The 21,561-nt window shown below is 43.0% G+C and overlaps 1 protein-coding gene across 3 annotated transcripts in view; it reads right to left on the minus strand.

The window, feature by feature from the left end:
* LOC148511392 (collagen alpha-2(VI) chain-like) overlaps positions 1–21,561 on the minus strand; it is a 313,628-nt gene that overhangs the window by 182,818 nt on the left and 109,249 nt on the right. For all 3 annotated transcript variants that reach the window (XM_088442276.1, XM_088442278.1, XM_088442277.1), the window contains 5 exons: positions 13,398–13,451; positions 6,521–6,583; positions 2,169–2,231; positions 1,983–2,036; positions 737–772 (listed from right to left, as the gene is read on the minus strand). In XM_088442276.1, coding sequence (XP_088298402.1) covers positions 737–772; positions 1,983–2,036; positions 2,169–2,231; positions 6,521–6,583; positions 13,398–13,451 — 270 coding nt within the window. The remainder of the gene's footprint in view (positions 1–736; positions 773–1,982; positions 2,037–2,168; positions 2,232–6,520; positions 6,584–13,397; positions 13,452–21,561) is intronic.

Raw genomic sequence — 21,561 nt, forward strand, 5'->3', positions numbered from 1 at the left:
CTCCCCCCCGGGGGTGCCTAACCCTAACCCTCCCTTCCCCTAGCCTAACCCTAACCTCCCGGGGGGGTGCCTAACCCTAAATCCACCCCGGGAGCCCTAAACCTAACCGTCCCCCCCTGCGGCTGTTCGCTCGCGGCGCCCGGCATCCCTTCGATTGGGATGCTGGGCGCCGGTCTCCCGGCGTCAGTAAAATGAGCGGCGTCTACATCTCACCCTCACCGGGATATGACAGTCGGGAAGCCGACTGTTGGTATAATGTCAGCCGGCTTCCTATTGCATCCGTGCCTCAGCATGATCTGGAGAGTATGGATGGCTTGTTAGTTACACTGAAAGCTGCTGGAATGTGTGTTACAGCCTAGAGAGTGTTATAATGTGTGCCTGGCCTCATGTTCTGTGTCTTCCAACATTTTCCTAATATTTTTCAGTTTTCATTATACTGTACTTTTTTCTCAGTGCCTCCATATACATTAATTCATTATTGCTAATTATTGTAATATTAAAAAAGAAATGTAGTGTGTGTAGGTTTCTCATACTGTTATTCCCTAGGGACAGAGCTGAGGATAATGCCTGATGATACTGGCCACAGATTCATACACAGAATATACATTTTCTATTCCTTTATTTGGGGGACTCAAGAATGATATTATCTGACACAACTGAGGATTCAGTTACCATTATTAAGCTATACATTAAGACCAGAGGGTTTTTATGCATTAAAATGACTTTCAGTGCATACCTGTTCACCGTCAATTCCTGCACGACCCACTTTTCCCTACAGAAAACAACAGACAATAAAATAAACATACTAATTTCTAAACTTTTCTTATAAAAGCGTAATCCGCCTGCTGAATCGCTCATATTTAGTATCCTAGTTAGTGATGGCCATCAACCATCATGGAGATGGTGGTTGATGCTTAAAATTTTTTTTTTTCTACATTTCATTTCAAAAGTCGAAATGCAGTTGTACAGTTAGTGGGAAAAGAAATGAGAATGCTGCCAGACTGTAAAGGAGAGTCAGGTTGGAGGTAAAGATGTAACATCGGCACTGTATATGTATGTATTTGTGGTTGGGGTCCACCAAGGGGCGCTAATAAGCTAATATTATGTACCCCTCCCTACTTGACAATAAGTCCCTTCTGGGGAGTGTAAGCGATCCTGAGTGCAGTTATCCATTACCACAACACATGGAGCACAAGGGAAGATGTATGAAGGGACGATAGCTGTGAAATCGGTAACTGCGCACATTATGAGCTGCAGTTACCCAGCCCTCTGATGAAGTCCTGGTGATGAAACGCGTGGCCTATGCACATTACTCTGTTCTGAGGAGGATTAATGTCATTGATACAAGTGTGACTGGACTGAGGATTAACATTCATTTGTCACAATCTACTGATGCCTAACTCCTCCATGCTATGCATGTTTTAATCTGTATTGTTTTTTGCTGAACAAATCTGTTGGATAATGGACTATGTGGTGCCCCCTTTACTCTTTTATATTGTAGTCAACTTACTCTCCCAAGAAAATGATTCGGGTAACAAGAGGGAATAGAAGAGGTCTTAGAGCTTATGAAAAAGGAAACAGATCTCATAGAGTTCAGAGACTTCTGTCTGGAAAAATAACTTTTCCTAGGACTTGTGGATCCACTAAGTTAATGAAAGAGAACTGGTAAAATATATAAAAAATGTATATTAAAAATAATGGACAAACTGCATTCACAGTTTTGACAGTGCCGATATTATTTCTGTTTTTCATCATTCCATGTATTTCTGTATTGAAGCAGTGATGTGTGTAGTCATGCTACCATTATCCTATTAAAGCACACACTAAGTATCCTATTTCTTGTCAGGCCAGTCCCTGAATAAGATTTTGGAATGTAATCAGTTGCAGAAATAGATAAAAATGATAGTGGTATAACATTGAAAAGAAGACATGTAACTTTATCAAAATATATAAATAAAAATGGGACATTTCCCTTTATTCACCTTTAGTCCTTTAATTCCAGGAAGGCCAACGTTTCCCTGGTATCCTGAAGGTCCCTAGATTGCATGCAAGATAAAAAGTTCAAAAACTGGGTCCTTTTAGACACACAGCATATGTAGTACTTTAGACAATGCAATATGCATTTGATATATAAAACGGATCTATGAAGCCACTTGCACACGATGTACCATGTCTCCTACATCTCCCTTAGGTCCAGGTGGGCCTGGACGACCCTGTATTCCAGGAAACCCCTATAATGAAAAATATAATGAACAGATTACATAATATTAACTGTATACATTTGTATAGCAAAATGTATTATCATTTATTTGTTATTTTTCACTAACCTTATGCTGTTAGAATTGATATGTACACATTAATGCTGGGCATACATTGTCAAATAAAATACCTGTCAGACAGAAACAAGCAGATATTGTGGCCACATACTGGGCTCTATTTATTAACATTATTTTGACTAAAATAAAGTGAAAAAGGGTGTTTTCACACCCTTTTCACATTATTTTAGTATCACCTATAGTTATTACAGGGCAATTGGAGTAGAATTCATAAAATTCTATTCCAACCCCTAAGTATCGCTTATTTTTAGTAAGCAGATCGCATTTCCCATAACTGTAATGGGAAATGTGATCCGACCAGAGTTACTAAAAAAAAAATGTGATGGATTTGTAGTAAATCCCTGTGATATTGCCTGAATTCGCAATGCGAATTCTATCGGTAATATCACACTACAATCTGCATTCAATTTGCGGATTGTAGTAAATAGAGCCCAATGTGAGATAATTCACAGGCCCATTCACCCTGGATGTCCAGGCTTTATATACTAACATTCCTCACAAAGCCGGTCTTTTATCTATTAAAAAGATATTAGAACTAGATGTGATGATCTCTGAAAAAAATGGATTTTTCTTTTGGATGCGATTACATTTATTTTGACACAATCACTTTTTTTTTTTCTCCACCCACTATTTGCAGGTGCATGGGATGGCCTTGGGCACCAGGTTGTCCTCTAGCTATACTAATTTATATATGGATCCCATGAAGATCGGTACATATGGAGTGGACCAGCAGGGGCGAACCTAATCTACTATGGACATTATAAAGATGACTTCATTTGTCATGGGGATTACACATCAACATCTGATCTTACAAATTTTTTGAATCACAATGATAGGAATTTCAAAGTCACTTCACAATTCAGTCACTTTTCTGTTAATTTTTAAATATCACCCTCTCTGTGGAAAATTATGATAGTATTTCTACATCCTATGTTAAACCAGTGGCTTGTTGTTCTTATTTGCACTTTAATAGTGGACATTACTGGCCATGGATTAATAATAAAGATGGCGAGAACGATGCAGTGACAAACAGCGCTAATCTTAGATTACCACTGTTTCTTAAATTCAGGAAGGAAGTCATAAGCCCTTTAGAGATTTTAAAAGGATGTCCCCACCTACTGATAATTATAAGTGCGGTACCCGCTTAGCGTTTTCATTTAGCCTGTCACTCTGGGCTATTGCACTAATGACATGTATGCCCACTGGAGCTAATGGTTGGTGACTGCTGCAGCAATTGATGGTTTATTTCGGACTAACTCTATACCACTAGCAGTGACTTATGCCATACTCCGTCACTCTGATAAAAGGCACGTTGCTAAGTTCACTGGAACCTTTTCAACAGTTATAAAAACAGGTTTTATTCCACTATTACCCTACTTTCAATTAGACTGTTAAAATTGCAATCTACTGTAGTTGCTACTTTTTATACTTTCTGGTTTTTAATCCTTTTCTACAATTTCTGGTGTTATTGTTAAGCTTGAATATCTAAAGCAAATATTGGGATACAATATTTTGTGGTGTATTTTTACATGTGTAATATGTTTTAATAAACACTGATTTTTATTCGTGAACATAAGTGTAAATTTTATTACTTCAGCACAGCTTGCCTTATTATAGCTACATTACAAAAATTTTTGGGGGGATTTGCTGTGCATCTGTTTCCTAACAGTATTAGGTTGATTTGATGAATACATCATAGTTCCCAACCAGGTTGGGTATGAGATTCTGGCTGTTGGGATGCCGCTGGTCAGAATACCGATAGCGGCATCCCGACAGTCAGCATTCCGATACTCATAAGAAAATAAGGTAAGTCTAACCATTACCCCTAACCCCCCCATGCCTAACCCTAACCTCCCCCCTAGTGCCTAAACCAAACCTCACCCTCCACACACTCTAAACCTAACCCTCTCCCTAGTGCCTAATCCTAACTCTCCCCCTAATGGCTAACCCTAACCTCGCACCCTAAGCCTTCCCATAACGCCCGATACTTACCTTCGGAATGCCGGCAGTCGGGATTCTGGTGTCCCGGAATCCCAACAATGTCGGATTTCGGCGCCAGTATTTGGGCCGTCGGCATCCCACATGGCAGTATGCCACCTACATCCTCTCCCAAACATCTCGATTTCTGACACGTCAATCCATGATTGGCACTTTTGTCCCAATTTGTATTGTGTGTGGAAATACAGTGGTGTCGTAGGATGGTCTAGCAGCAGTGCAAAGCACGCCCAATGGGTGGAGGTATACCACATCGTTTGTTGGTCTACAAATTTGCTAAATCAGCCCATAAGAGAGCTTCAAATCTGTATTTGGCTTCACTCATTTCAAAACATGAAATATACCCAAGATGAATGTTTTAATATTTGTTTTCATATGGAAGGTTACTGAAGTTCAACCCCTGATAGGTGAGATCCACAATAGCCCAAGGAGAAGAGTCCAGACAACACCCCTTACAGGTGAACACCAGCACTGCACAATCAGAATACACAAACAATAGTCCTCCTAACACACACAAAATGATAAGGCGTGCAAATCATGTTTCTTTGGCAAATCCAAAGTAATATAAATGTTTTCAAATGTAAATGACTTGTTTTCTGTTGGTCTATAAGTATATTTCACATTATGGGCTCTATTTACTACAATCCGCATTTGTAATGCAGATTGTAGTGTGATATTACTGACTGAATTTGCATTGCGAATTCAGGCAATATCACAGGGATTTACTACAAATCCCTTTCAGAGACAGAGCTTATGATAAGGCTCTGTCTCTGCGAATATCCCTCCGCATACCCGTCACTGTATTTTCTCAAAAAAATACAGTGACAAAGTGCCCGCGCATGCGCCGACCGGTCGCCTCTGCAACCCCCCGATGCTAAGCTAAGCCCCGCCCCCCACGATCGCGAAACCCCCGCGACCCCCCCCTCGCATAATTACACTTACCTGCATGATCCGGGCCTCCGGTGATGTCTTCCATGTCCTCCGGTCAGGTGATATCCCATACTGCACTTGGACCCAATCACCTGATGCCCGGGCCGCAGTGCAGCATGGGAGACCAGCTGACTGGATGGGAGACATCACCGGAGCCCCGATCACCAGTCCATGGAGTCAGTTAAGTTGATTTTTTTTCGTAAAATTCTACTCCAAAAGTATCACTTATTTTTAGTAAGCAGATAGCATTTCCCATAATTGTAATGGGAAATGTGATCTGCCTGGTAGTTACTAAAAACAAATTGTGAAAAAATACCAGGGAAAGCCCTGTGATAATAATGCCACCTGGAGGTGGCGTTATCCATGGTCTTCCCCGGTTACTAACGGGCAGAGTACAGCCCGGAGCCGGCCCCAGTGATCAGCTGTTAAAGAAAAAAGATAAAAATAGTAAAAAAAAAAAAAACCTTACCAGAGTCCAGGGACCGGTGATTGGGGCTCCGGTGATGTCCTCCCTCCAGTCAGCTGGTCTCCCAGCCTGCACTGGGACACGGTCGTCACCTGACCGTGTCCCAGTGCAGGATGGGATGTCAACTGACCGGAGCCACGGAGGACATAACTTGAGCACCAATCACTGCAGGAAATTAAGGGAGGGTGGGTCTCGGGGGGTCCGCGATAGCAGGGGGCGGGGCTTAGCGACGGTCGGTCGGCGAATGCGTCGGCACTTGTCATGGTATTTTTTTCAAAAATACCGTGATAAGTGTATGGAGGGGATTCACAGGGACAGAGCTTTATCGCAAGCTCTGTCCCTGCAAGGGATTTGTAGTAAATCCCTGTGATATTGCTTGAATTCGCAATGAGAATTCAATTGGTAATATCACACTACAATTTGCATTACAAATGCGGATTGTAGTAAATAGAGCCCAAAGTCTTGTTTATGAACTATGAAATGAACATATAAAGTGACACCTACAGTATACCAGTGATATTCAAATACTGCACTTTTGTTTTAGCTACAATACAGTTTATATCTAAATAAATGTATGGTATGTTGTTTTACTTCAAACAAGTAGTTAAATATAGTATGTAAGTTCTAATAGTGCGCTGTCCCATATAAATGTGTCTGCCAATATTTTCATTACCTTGATACACAGTCATAATTCTCAGTGCGAGCCAAGACAAGGCACAGGAAATCTTACATAAGACCAGTACAATCATTCCCCAGCAGGATAGATACTGTAATATTACGTGGTGATCTTTACCTTCTCCCCAGGATATCCTGGCATTCCTCTGAGTCCAACATTACCATGTGCTCCTTCTTCCCCCTTACATGTAAAACAATGACTAAAAAATTAATATATAAAACAATTGCAAAACACAGTAGCACAAGTTATCAAACTAATATTATACTATACTATAGTGTATATAGGACTATAAAGATGTAATGTAGCAGACTCAGGACTCAAAGGGGTAAATTTACTAAAGTGAGAGTTTCTAGAAGTGGAGATGTCGCCCATAGCAACCAATCAGATTCTAGCTATTATCTTCTGGAAGGTGATAGATAAATGTTAAGTAGAATCTGATTGGTTGCTATGGGCAACATTTCCACTTCTAAAAACTCTCACTTTTGTAAATATACCCCAAAGGGTGGGATGCTAGTTCATTCATTTAAAGACAGACAGATATGGTAGCTGCATTACAATTAGTTTAAATGTGTGTTACATGTTCCAACAGCATAAAGGGCTCTATTTATTAACATTATTTTTACTAAAATAAAATGAAAAAGGGTTTTTCACACCCTTTTCACATTATTCTAGTATCAATTGGAGTAAAATTCGTAAAGTTCTACTCCATGCCCTAATTATCACTTATTTTTAGTAAGTAGATCGCATTTCCCATAATTGTAATGGGAAATGTGATCTGGCCAAAGTTACTAAAAATAAATTGTGAAAAAATACCGGGGAAAGCCCTGTTATAATAACGCCACCTGGAGGTGGTGTTATCCAGGGTCTTCCCCAGTTACCGGACTCCAGCTCTGCTCTAAAAGGCAGAGCAGAGCCCGGATCAGGCCCCAGTATTCACACGCTGATACACTGTAAAAAAAAAAAAAGAAAAAAAATAGTAAAAAAAATTACTTCCCTCAGTCCAGGGACCGGTGATTGGGGCTCCCGTGATGTCCTCCCTCCAGTCAGCTGGTCTCCCATCCTGCGCTGGGGCCCGGTCGTCACCTGACCGGGTCCCAGTGCAGGATGGGATGTCAGCTGACTGGAGCCACGGAGGACATCACCGGAGCACCGATCACTGCAGGTAAGTGTAATTAAGGGAGAGGGGGGTTGCGGGGGTTCCGTGATCGTGGGGGCAGGACTTAGCGGCAGGGGGTGGGGCTTAGCAACAGCAGGTCGACGCATGCGCCGGCACTTGTCACTGTTTTTTTTGCAACAATACCGTGATAAGTGTGCGGAAGGGATTCGCAGGGACGGAGCTTTATCGCAAGCTCTGTCCCTGCAAGGGATTTTTAGTAAATCCCTGTGATATTGGCTGAATGCGCAATGCGAATTCAGTTGGTAATATCACACTACTATCTGCATTCCCAATGCGGATTGTAATAAATAGAGCCCAAAGCATACTTGCCTACCCTCCCGATTTGGTCGGGAGCCTCCCGAAAATCGGGTGCCGCTCCCGACCTCCCGGGAAGACAGGCAAGCCTCCCGGGCACCAGCGACCCGTCCGCCCCTCCTGCACTTACTATAAAAATCCCGGCAGCGAAGGGGGAGGGGACGCGATTCGCACTGAATCGTGTCATCGTGGCCCGCCCCCTGGCATTAATAATGGCATTGTGAAGAGGGGGCGAAGCCGCCATGACGCGATCGCGATGCTGCACCCCCATGCTCCGCCCCAAAATGCTCGTCACCGCCGGACCGCGCACCCTTTTCGCCGTGACCCGCCCCCCGCTGAGAAAGCCCGACAGCTCCCTCACGGAGGAGGGAGTAAATTGTCGGCATGTTTGGCCCAAAGTCTCTTTATTACAGTAGTTTTCAATAGAAGGAAAAAAAACAGAACACGGTATGGGCACCATCATCATTAGTTTGAGCACATTCATAAGAATTTCAAATACAGTATTGGAATCCTACAAGAATTACCACAGTCGACCTACACAATAAATAGGGGGAGTGCCGTACAACAGGCAATAGCAATCTCTAAGCAACAAATAGAAGACCTCACACATCACAAAAGAGGACGACAGGCTGAAAGCGGATGTGTTCATGGTAATTGAGGGGAGGGGGGAAAAATAATCACCAAGAATAAACCAGAGAGTAAAACAACAGAACCATTTCATCTCTTATGGCACAGGAATGAGGATCAGAGTAAGCCTTAATCCAATTGCCTATACAGATACCAGTATTTAGATTTGTAGGGTTTCAATAAGTCTCCTTGTTTGTTCATCGGGAGGCTTAGCTACCTAACCCACCAGCTGTTGCTAGGTGGCAATACTACTCCCTAGAACAAAGAAAGTTTGCAGGTCATAGATTCATTATATATATATATATATATATATATTTATATATACACACTAATAAGAATAAAATACTACTGCGCTCATGCTGTATATTATATAAAATCAAGTGCTATTTGTGTCAAGAAGCAATGGATTATATGAAAATTAGCCCATCTAATAAACTGTCACTGCTAGAATATTAAAGGATTAGCACCCCTGTTTCGTCTGGAAATGCACACATGAACCGGAATGGGATAGGAGAGAACAGCAGCTGAGCCAGACTGGGACCGGTGCTGGTATGATGTTACAGACTGGAAGCAAGATACAGTACAATGCTGCAGAGTTCTGCAGGCACTGGATTTCAGAAAACCCTTTGACTTGCAAACCGACGCCTCCACGACAGGATTAGGAGCTGTTTTATCACAGTCCATTGTGGGATAAGAAAAGTCGATCCTCTACTTGGTAGAAAGCTGTTGCCACGAGAAAAAAAATATGCCATAGTAGAGTAAGAGTGTTTGGTGATAAAGTGGGCAGTAGAAGCCCAGAAGTATTCTGTTCTGGGAAGAGAATTTGTATTGGTCATGGATCACGCACTTCTGAGCTGGATTCACCTCAACAAGGAAGTCAACCGCAGAGTGACGCGCTGGTTCTTGACAACTCCAGGAGTATAAGTTTGTCATACACCATCGTCCGGGAGCTCAACATAGAAATGCGGACGTGTTATCCCAGAAATTTGAGAAAGCTGAGTGGTGCACTTCCCCAGGCTTGGAAAAGCGAAAGGGGGGGATGTGTGGTGAGAGGGGTTGTCTCTCACCTGAATTGTCCACATTCCTGTGGGATCAGTTCTCTCCAAGGTAGGCTAAAGTGAAGCCTCTGCAGTTTGCAGCAGCAAGGGAGATTTTAAACTCAGGGTTTTCAAAAACCCAGTGTTCAGGGCACTGACGCCGGTTAGCACCCAGTTTAGTAGGCCAAGGTTCCTTTAGTGCCAGTGACTGTGGAGATTGACTTTGATAGAAAAGCATGTCAGATTGTGGCTGCAGGCCATTTGAAGTAGACTGACCATTGAGCAGTGGGAATGCTGGGACGTTTACTTTTTTCTGTTTATTTATGTTATGTGCCTGTGTGACCAGGTCTAAGCCTCTGTATGCTAAAATTCAGTGTCTGCTGCCAGTAAAGACACTGTTTTATCGAGTACCTCATTGTTGTGAGTTCCAGCTCACCAGTCAAGGGTTTCCGTGAAATTAGCCGAAGCTAGTTTATTCTGCAGAAAGAAAAACAAAATAAAATCCTAACCTATCTGGGCTCTAACTAAACACAGAGGCTCCCTCTCTCATCACAGGAAGACCTAATGCCCCTTCCACAAACATAGGCATATTCATAGGACTAACTGTCATTAAATCACAATGTCTCTTAACCTTCTGCCTCTTTGCCCAGGTAGTGGAATGCTTAGTAAAACCCCTGACACTTTTATCAGCCTCTTCCAGGTGCAAGTGCTAATTAGCCTGTTCTCAGGCTGAAGACTTGAAGACCCGAAATGGTCCTAACACATACTTGTTTCCTGGGAGGCTTCCAATTTTTCGGGTAACCCCCAGAACCCCTGGGAAAGTAGGCACTTCTCCTGCATTCTACCCACTTCAAAGTGGGCAGAATGGGAAAAATATTCTTGCCAAGCAGAGGGTGCGGGGCCTAAAGACGTGATTCTATGAGAATCTCGTCATTTATCCATGTCCTTAGTGCAAGGGGGCAGGGCTTAATGATGCGGATCATTTTTCGTCGGCCCCCACCGCCACCCACCTACATCTCCTCTCCAGGCAACTACCGGAGAGGAAAGTCTCAATGTCAGCAAGTATGGCCTAATGGATGAAGCCCACCCTCACTCTCCATCCATAGCCCCTGGGCCCAAACACTATCAAAGTCTGTTTTGTGACCAGACATTTTCCTGGGGTTTTTAATACATGTCGGTCAGAAACCTGGGACAAATATATCTCCCATGCACCAGTGCTTTTGTCACTATATAAGTATATATATATATATATATATATATATATATATATATATATACAGTCAGGTCCATAAATATTGGGACATTGACAGAATTTTCATATTTTGTCCTCTATTCACCACCACAATGGCTTTGAAATGAAACAAACAAGATGTGATTTAACTGCAGACTTTCAGATTTAATTTGAGGGTAATTACATCCAAATCAGGTGAACGGTGTAGGAATTACAACGGTTTCTATATGTGCCTCCCACTCTTTAAGGGGCCAAAAGTAATGGGACAAACTAAACAATCCTAAATCTAACTTTCACTTTTTAATACTTTGTTGCAAATCCTTTGCAGGCAATTACAGCCTGAAGTCTGGAACGCATAGACAGCACCAGACGCTGGGTTTCATCCCTGGTGATGCTCTGCCAGGCCACTACTGCAAATGTCTTCAGTTCCTGCTTGTTCTTGGGGCATTTTCCCTTCAGTTTTGTCTTCATCAAGTGAAATGCATGCTCAATCGGATTCAGGTCAGGGGATTGACTTGGCCATTGCATAACATTCCACTTTTTAGCCTTAAAAAACTCTTTGGTTGCTTTTGCAGTATGCTTCGGGTCATTGTCCATCTGCACTGTGAAGCGCTGTCCAATGAGTTCTGAAGCATTTGACTAAATATGAGCATATAATATTGCCCGAAACACTTCAGAATTCATTCTGCTGCTTTTGTCAGCAGTCACATCATCAACAAATACAAGGGAACCAGTTCCATTGGCAGCCATACATGCCCACGCCATGACACTACCACCACCATGCTTCACTGATGAGGTGGTATGTTTTGGATCATGAGCAGTTCCTTTCCTTCTCTTCTCTTCCCATCACTCTGATACAAGTTGATCTTTGTCTCATCTGTCAATAGGATGTTGTTCCAGAACTGTAATGGCTTTTTTAGATGTTGTTTGGCAAACTCTAAGCTGGTCTTCCTGTTTTTGTGGCTCACCAATGGTTTGCATCTTGTGGTGTACCCTCTATATACACTCTTGTGAAGTCTTCTCTTGATTGTTGACTTTGACACATATACATCTACCTCCTGGAGAGTGTTCTTGATTTGGCCAACTGTTGTGAAGGGGTTTTTCTTCACCAGGGAAATAATTCTTTTGTCATCCACCACAATTGTTTTCCATGGTATTACGGGTCTTTTGGTGTTGCTGAGCTCTCCGATGCGTTTGGCTACACCTAATGTTTTTGCTATCTCTCTGATGGGTTTGTTTTGATTTTTCAGCCTAATGATGGCTTGCTTCACTGATAGTGACAGCTCTTTGGATCTCATATTGAGAGTTGACAGCAACTGATTCCAAATGCAAATGTCACACCTAGAATCAACTCCAGACCTTTTACCTGCTTAATTGATAATGAAATAACGAGGGAATAGCCCACACCTGTCCATGAAATAGCTTTTGAGTTGATAGTCCCATTACTTTTGGCCCCTTAAAAATTGGGAGGCACATATTGAAACTGTTGTAATTCCTACACCGTTCACCTGATTTGGATGTAATTACCCTCAAATTAAATCTGAAAGTCTGCAGTTAAAGCAATTACCCTCAAATGAAATCTGAAAGTCTGCAGTTAAAGCACATCTTGTTTGTTTCATTTCAAAACCATTGTGGTGGTGAATAGAGGCCAAAATCTGAAAATTCTGTCAATGTCCCAATATTTATGGACTTGACTGTATATATATATAATTATATATATATATATATATATATATATATACATACACACACACACACACTGTGGGGCCTATTCATCAACACTAAAATAAAATTTTTAAGGACATTTTCCTTAATTAAAGTTATTTTAGTATTGATGAAGAGACTTAACACAGGAGATATCACTGATATCTCCTGGTTAAGTACCCCTGCGTTAATTTCCACACTCCCCATACATTTGTATGGGGATATGGAAATTATGCTATTCATCAAATTCCGAAAATTATGTATTTTCGGAATTTGATTGAGTTACTATTCGCAACTGTGAAGTGGCATATAGCAGGTAAAACTTACCTGTGTCAGCATGGACAGGTCCCCCGGCATCTTCCTCCGGCGCTCTGGTCCGTCCTCTGGCTCCGGTGGCTGGTCTGACACGTGTTCTCCCAGCAGAACACAATAAAGTTTAGAAAAAGAAAAAAAAAACGTTTTTTTTTCTTTCTAAACTGTACAGTGGTCTGCTAGGAAAACACGTGTCAAACCAGCCACCAGAGGTGCTGCAGCGGGCAGGTAAGTGCGGGGACGGGGGGGAGGTGAGCGGAGGGGGGAGGGGGACACAAAATTACCCCAGGGTTAGGCAGTGCTCTGCATGCGCTGGCTTTAAGAATGTAACAGCGCATGCGCAGCACAGATTCCAGCTGCAGTAAGTTAGTGTAGAGAGGGAAACTATCTATTTCCCGAAAAGCTGTCACCGCAAAAATGACAGCTTTTCGGAATAGATAGTTAAGGAGAAGAGGAATGATAGAACTCCATGTGAGTTCTAAACCTAATTACCTCCTTCGAATTTTTAGGTATGATGAATAGGCCCCTGTCTCTGAACATATACATAACAAAATATTTAAGGAGCAAACTTTAAAAAGTGATTTGTAAAACCTTATACCACAATATTCTCACCTGAAGTCCTACTCTTCCTTTGCAACCTGTTGAGCCCATACGACCAGGTTTTCCCTATAGATGAAAAAAAAGACAATATATATAATAATAATAATAATAATAATTTTATTTATATAGCGCTTTTCTCCTAAAGGACTCAAAGAGCTTTACATTTACAGTACAAAATACAAAATAAGCTTAAACGAGGGAACAATTAGTGAAATGCTTGGGTGAATAGGTGAGTGTTGAGTCTATTTTTGAAGGATTCTAGAGTGGAGGCCTCTCGACCTGTGCGGGGAAGTGAGTTCCAAAAAGTTGTAGTCACAAAACTGAAAGCTCGACCCCCCAGATGAATTCCGTGCGATTCTAGGTACTGTTAATAGTCCTTCGTCAACGGATCGCCGTAATCGAATGGGACAGTGAGGAATCAGAAGCTGCTTCAGGTACCCTGGGCCATGGTCATGAAGGGCTTTGTAAGTTATTAATCCAATCTTCAAAGCAATTTGCCATCTGACAGGCAGCCAGTGAAGGGAGTAGAGAATGGGTGTTATGTGGCTGAAACGGGCTGGTTGGTTAATAGCCTGGCAGCTGCGTTTTGTACCATCTGCAAGCGGTGTAATTCTTTTGCTGGGAGACCGAGGTAGAGGGCGTTGCAGTAGTCTAGGCGTGATGATATAAATGCATGTATAACTTTAGGCAGATCTTTTGAGGGAATTAAGTGCTTGATTCTGGCTATGTTCCTCAGATGAAAGAATGAGGATTTGATTGTGGCTGATACCTGATGTTTAAGTGTCAAGCCACTATCCAGGACAACACCAAGATTTCGCACATGTTTAGTGTTTTGTAATTCTGAACCCCCAAGCGTAAGTCCTGTTGGTTGGCTATGCTGTAGCCCTGTCCTGTGACCTATCATAAGAACCCCTGTTTTATCAGGGTTCAGTCGCAGCCAACTGGCACTCATCCACTCCTGAAGCTCAGCTAGGCAGCCATTTATATAGTGCATTCCATATCAAATACTGACATTAAAGCAGTTCTTTATATAGTTATTTGAATTCTATAAATACAATTTTTACATTGGTTAAAAACAGTATTAATTTTGCTAGTATATGCATAAAGAAAATAACGAAGATATATTCATATATCCATTTCTCCTGTCTGAAAGACATAACAATACTTGTAACACTGCACAGGATATACAGTCAGGTGCATAAATATTGGGACATTGACCGAATTTTCATATTTTGGCCTCTATTCACCACCACAATGGTTTTGAAATGAAACAAACAAGATGTGCTTTAACTTCAGACTTTCAGATTTAATTTGAGGGTAATTACATCCAAATCAGGTGAACGGTGTAGGAATTACAACGGTTTTTATATGTGCCTCCCACTTTTTAAGGGGCCAAAAGTAATGGGACTATCAACTCAAAAGCTATTTCATGGACAGGTGTGGGCTATTCTCTCGTTATTTCATTATCAATTAAGCAGATAAAAGATCTGGAGTTGATTCTAGGTGTGACATTTGCATTTGGAATCAGTTGCTGTTGACTCTCAATATGAGATCCAAAGAGCTGTCACTATCAGTTAAGCAAGCGATCATTAGGTTGAAAAATCAAAACAAACCCATCAGAAAGATAGCAAAAACATTAGGTGTGGCCAAATCAACTGTTTGGAATATTCTTAAAAAGAAAGAATGCACCGGAGAGCTTAGCAACACCAAAAGACCCGGAAGACCACGGAAAACAACTGTGGTGGATGACAGAAGAATTATTTCCCTGGTGAAGAAAAACCCCTACACAACAGTTGGCCATATCAAGAACACTCTCCAGGAGGTAGGTGTATATGTGTGTCAAAGTCAACAATCAAGAGAAGACTTCACAAGAGTGAATATAGAGGGTTCATCACAAGATGTAAACCATTGGTGAGCCACAAAAACAGAAAGACCAGATTAGAGTTTGCCAAACAACATCTAAAAAAGCCATTACAGTTCTGGAACAACATCCTATGGACAGATGAGACAAAGATCAACTTGTACCAGAGTGATGGGAAGATAAGAGTATGGAGAAGGAAAGGAACTGCTCATGATCCAAAACATGCCACCTCATCAGTGAAGCATGGTGGTGGTAGTATCATGGCGTGGGCATGTATGGCTGTGACTGCTGACAAAAGCAGCAGAATGAATTCTGAAGTGTTTCGGGCAATATTATATGCTCATATTCAGTCAAATGCTTCAGAACTCATTGGATGGCGCTTCACAGTGCAGATGGACAATGACCCGAAGCATACTGCAAAAGCAACCAAAGAGTTTTTTAAGGCTAAAAAGTGGAATGTTATGCAATGGCCAAGTCAATCCCCTGACCTGAATCCGATTGAGCATGCATTTCGCTTGATGAAGACAAAACTGAAGGGAAAATGCCCCAAGAACAAGCAGGAACTGAAGACATTTGCAGTAGAGGCCTGGCAGAGAATCACCAGGAATGAAACCTAGCATCTGGTGATGTCTATGCCTTCCAGACTTCAGGCTGTAATTGCCTGCAAAGGATTTGCAACAAAGTATTAAAAAGTGAAAGTTAGATTTAGGATTGTTTAGTTTGTCCCATTACTTTTGGCCCCTTAAAAAGTGGGAGGCACATATAGAAACCATTGTAATTCCTACACCGTTCACCTGATTTGGTTGTAATTACCCTCAAATTAAATCTGAAAGTCTGCAGTTAAAGCACATCTTGTTTGTTTCCTTTCAAAGCCATTGTGGTGGTGAATAGAGGCCAAAATATGAAAATTCTGTCAATGTCCCAATATTTATGCACCTGACTAAACAGATTGACTTGGAAGTTGATGTGATACTAGAATGTGGGGTGCTAAACTCACAACATTGCTCACCTCACAGCTCAAAACTATGTCCATGTAGCTGACTTTTAGGGGTTAATTTGAAATGCAGACTTTGGGCTCGAACTAACTAGGTGCGAGTACCTTGTACCTGTGAGTAAGTGCGGCTGTATGCAGCACATACGGCACCTACGGACTTGCACATTTCTGTTCGCAGCCCCACTGGGCTGTGAGCAAAAATGTGCGAGTCCGTGGTGAGACCGGCGAGGGAGGCAAACTGGCGTGCCGTTGTCAGCGTTTCTATGGTCAACCTTTGACATGAGGGGGAGCGAACATGGAAAAATAGGCTCCACAGTTCCAGGTGTTTCTCACATGTACCTTATAAGACCCACCAGACCCTCCTACATGCACCCCATCTGTATGTCCAGTTCTGTGCCACCCCCCATCTGTATGTCCAATACTTCCCCACCAATCTAGATTGTGCTCCCTTTTTCTGTATATCCTGTATTGTAACCCCCTAAGAAAAAAACATTTTTCATGTTCCCTCATAATCTGTATGTCCTATAGTATACAGACCCCCATGTCTGTTTTTGAATTGTGCCCCCATACCTCATCTGAATGTTTGTTTTGTAAAGTTACCTCCAAAGGTCGGTTTAAGGGAGAGAGGGCCCGTGTGCAGGGTCCGTGCGGGCCCCCTCCTCTCTGGCAGCGCTGTATCCCCCCACAGAGGCTGCACATAAGCCTCCTCATCTCTTAAACCAGTAAAAAATAAAAAAAAGTGTTAGTGACTATCCCACACTGCTGGGACTGGCAGAGGTGCCAATTATGCATTGATTTTTAAGTGGGGGAGCAGTTCCTCCTCCAGCACCCCGGCTGACTATTCCACTGGCATGAACTAGGTGGAAGATACAGAAGTACATGAACTAGACGGAAGATGGAGAAGTGCAGGATTTTGTTGGACAAGATTTTTTATTTATTGGGAAGGTGTGAAGATTACGCATATAAGAAGACATTTCAGATTTTGGAATTGTCAGCAGGCCTTTTTAACTGCACAAAATGGTCTTCGGAAACTATATTCTTTGGAGGTGTTGGAAATCCTTAAATTAATGAAACAATTACCTAAATCTCTTGTGGTATGCAGCTGAAAATAAAAAACAGTGCACATATTCTCTATATGCTCATAGATATTAAATTGTTTCTTAGTAGATATAAATGCAGTTCTGCCTCATACATTAGGGCCAAATGAGCAGAGGGCCTGATTCAGAGCCGGACGCTCTGACAGAGCGGCCTCCTGGCCGCTCGCATAGCTGTGAGTGACCACCCACAGCTATAGCGAGCGGCCAGGATGATGGTCGCGATGGTCAAGACCCTTGTGGTAGGGTCTCGTTGCCGCGACGAGACCCTTGTGGTAGGGTCTCGTTGCCGCAAGCCCAAGAGTGCTTTCGGCTCTAAGAGAGATCACTTGTGATGTCAGTGAGGTCGGCCCCAGACGGTAGGCGTTCCCATGGGAACGCCTCCATCTGGGCAGCCACGCCCCCGGCCCGCCCAGCAAAGGAGGCATGCTGTCACTGAACATCGACAGCACGCCCCCTTTGGTACAAGACCCGGAGCAACGGTTTGCCCGTCGCTATCCGGGTCTCGCGCATGCGCACGACGGAGTCGGCTCCGTCGTGCGCATGCGCACTGGGCCACCATCGACCCGCTTGTGAGCACATAGCGCTTGCGAGCAGGTCTGAATCAGGCCCAGAGTCTTTAGAAAACAACATAAAGGTTCAAATGTTTGATGGGGAGGTCAATTGTGTTAGCAATGCATATGCCACAACATGGAAGCTCAGTGAATTGGTATAGGGGAGGAGACCATGCCACGATTAGGTCATGTCTGTGTCACAGTGGAGTGCACACCAGATGGACCCTAACCACCAATTCACTGCCATAATAAGTAACCAGTGGCTGGTGCGCTCAGCACCCATTCACTGCTGTATAAGAGAGCATTGGTGAAATGCACATACATTTCAAAATCCAACCCAGGAAGGCGGGTTTGTCCTTTCAAAACTGGGACACTTGTGTAAGGTATGTATTAGGAATCGATGCTTTGTAGTGATTAGGGCACTTAAACGTCTAGATGTGGCTATACAACCAAGGTAATGCTACTTCTACATTGGGCACTGATCCTTACATCTAACGCTTGCCTCCCATGCTTCTGTCAGGAGCAAATATTCACAACTTATATTACTTTTCAGTGGTCGTATTGCAAGTTGTGTCTGACTCTACATACTGACACAAGTATGTTTTTCTTGTGTGCATGTTTTCCAAAAGCAGATATGCATTCACCTTTAAATGGTGTGCAAATCAATTATGATCATGTGCAATGTGGGGGTGTACATGCATATAGTCAAACCCATACATATACATAACCGGGATGTAGTTATGATCCCGGCAGTCAGAATGCCAATGACAGAATTCCGACTCTAGTCAGAATCCCGGCGCCAGCATCCCAACCGCTGACAATGTCAGCCTGACAACCCGACAGTAAGTATTGGGGTTAGGGGGAGGGTTAGAGTTAGGCACTAGGGGGGTACACAGAATCACCGTAGCTGTAGGCAGTGCTGTGCATGCGCTGCTTTTGTGAATGTAACAGCGCATGTGCAGCACTGATTACAGATGCGGTAAGTTAGAGTAGAGAGGGAAAAGTATCTATTTTCCGAAGAGCTGTTATTGCAAAAATGACAGCTTTTCGGAATAGATAGTTATGGAGAGGAGGAATGATGAATTCCTCCTGTAATTATGTAGAACTTTATGTGAGTTTTAAACCTAATTACCTCCATCAATATTTTAGTAATGATGAATAGGCTCCATAGTGAGAGAACAAGAAACTTTATTCACACTCCTCCATATCCTCCAGCACAATAAGCGTAATGGTTACAAGTTCTACTTCACAGCACCCTACTTGCAGCAGATTGTAAATGCTGTATATTTTAAGCTTAATGGTTGCAAAAGATGACTTATACTTTCCATTCCAGCACAAGTCTTAACTGTAGTTGTAATCACATTTCAACACATTACAGACTTGTATAAACTTAGGAACCCATTTTATAATGAGTGAGATACATGTTATCACTCGTTACTAATCTTAACTAGTTCTCCAACCAATCAGCTCCTAACTGTCACTTTACAGGCTGTAAACATAAAATGACAGGAGCTGATTGGTGGGTGCACCTTTTAAGATTAGTAACATATCACAAACCAGATAATTTTGGGGGTTGTGTACGGGATCCCGGCAATTGGGATGCCGGCAGGATTTCTTTGTCAGCCTCCCCTACTCTCCATCTGCAGGTACAGATATAGATGTGTCCTTGCAATTCTTTGCTGCAGTTGCGCCAAACAAGGACCTCTCGGCACGCCAAGTCCTGTGAGATTCTGCTAGTGCCGGGCATCTTTTTTGACGAAAATGTAACACACTAGGAGACTGTGCTGATTCATATGATATGCGACACTCATTCAGCATACGAAGTGCTACAATCCAAAGTTCTGTTTACAGACTCAGTCGCACACAGATTTACAAGTGTCACATATCAAATTAATGAGCACAGTCTCCTGGGATTGCATGGAACTTGGCGGCTAACTCACGCCAGGCATGTTGTGCAGTGTGGCATATTGAGGACAGGTGTAGGAGGACACATCTGTAAGTCTCCCCTCTCCTGCTTCTCACACATGCAGGCTCACTAAACTTCAGAGCACAGGTGCATTATCCCTCCTCAGCAGGGACAGTTTTCAAAAATGCAGCTGCTCTGGCTGGCAGCCACTTTACTTACCCCTCTTCAATGGGGTTAATATCCCTTGGACTGTAGCACACGCTGTCTATGGGCCTGATTCAGACCCACTCGCGAGCGGCTGTCCGCTCGCAAGTGGGTCAATGTTATGGACTGAGCATGCGCACGACGGAGGGAGCTCCGTCGTGCGCATGCGCCAGACGCGACGAGCGAAGGAAAGTTCTTCGCTCGTTGTGTCCGATCAAAGGGGGCGTGCTGTCAATGTTGATTGACAGCACGCCCCCTTTGGTGGGCGTGCCGAGGGCGTGCCTCCCTGACGGGGGCGTTCCCACGGGAACGCCTCCCGTCAAAAGCCGGCCCACTGACATCACTAGTTATGTCAGTGGGAGTGATTTTGGCTCTGATAGAGCCAAAATCACTCCGGAGCTTGCGGTTGAAAACCTCAACCGCAGGCTCCGGCTCACAATTTTGATGGTCGCGATGGTCACGACCATCGCGGCCATCACAATGCACGCTCGTATAGCCTGTGGGTTTTGACCCACAGCTATACGAGCGTCCAGGAGGACGCTCCATGAAAATGGAGCCCGGCCCTCATTCAGAGCGTGCGCTCTGCTCAGAGCGTACGGCTCTGAATGAGGGCCTATGTCCTCTCTGCACACAGCCTCTCACACACTGCCTCCATGCAGTACTTGCTACCTCTGGTCAGAACCCTTCCTTCTCTCTATCTATCCTGTGGATATAACACAAAGATAGGCTGCGCCCCTGTTTCCCATGGGGCCTAGTGCCGGAGGGCATGACTTATGCAAAATGCTCCAGAGGGGGTATTACATATACAGTATGTACATTCAGGGATTATTTTCATTTTTTTAAATAGTGCTTAGTAATAATGTGCCCTTTGTGGTTGGTACATTTTTTGGAAGAGAGATTTGTAGCTGTTCTAGTGAATTGTTAATGTACAATTTCAAACATTTTATGAAGGTATCAAATAAGCACACAAATATTGTCAGTCACAGTCATGCACCAAATGAATACATGAAATGAAAACATCTTAACCTTCTCTCATCCTGTGCTGTTCCTTGCCTACCTTCATTATTTTGGCTAATATAGTACTACATTGAGAGGTCTATTTATTCTGTTTCTTTATTTTGCTGCGACACATTACAGTACAACCTGTTTCACTACATACCACAGAGATACAAAATGTTTTACTGACACAATTTGTTAATGTTACCCCCTCAAAATAGTATTACCTTGTGTAGTCAGCATAATGTTGACTGCATAGTCCCTCAACCATTTTTTCATCAATATGGGCCATTCCTGTTGGAAAGGGAGCTCTCTGCTTCCTGACATTGTGGGTCCAGCTGAAGTCACATCCCTGCCGCGACCTCTGACCACCATCCCTATTGCACTGCTTAGTCTGTCCTCTATGGTGAGAGGACATGACCCTGAATGTGCCCGAGACTGTGCTCTATACTAGTGGTACTACAACCCCACTGTGTCTCCAACAATTACTATTTAAGGACCGATACCATTAATGCATGCATATATACAGGTTTGTGCTACTCTATTTATGGGCACCATCTGCATTAA

Source organism: Taudactylus pleione, unplaced genomic scaffold (genome assembly GCF_031769625.1).
Source record: "Taudactylus pleione unplaced genomic scaffold, aTauple2 ptg000309l, whole genome shotgun sequence".
NCBI classification, from domain to species: domain Eukaryota; kingdom Metazoa; phylum Chordata; class Amphibia; order Anura; family Myobatrachidae; genus Taudactylus; species Taudactylus pleione.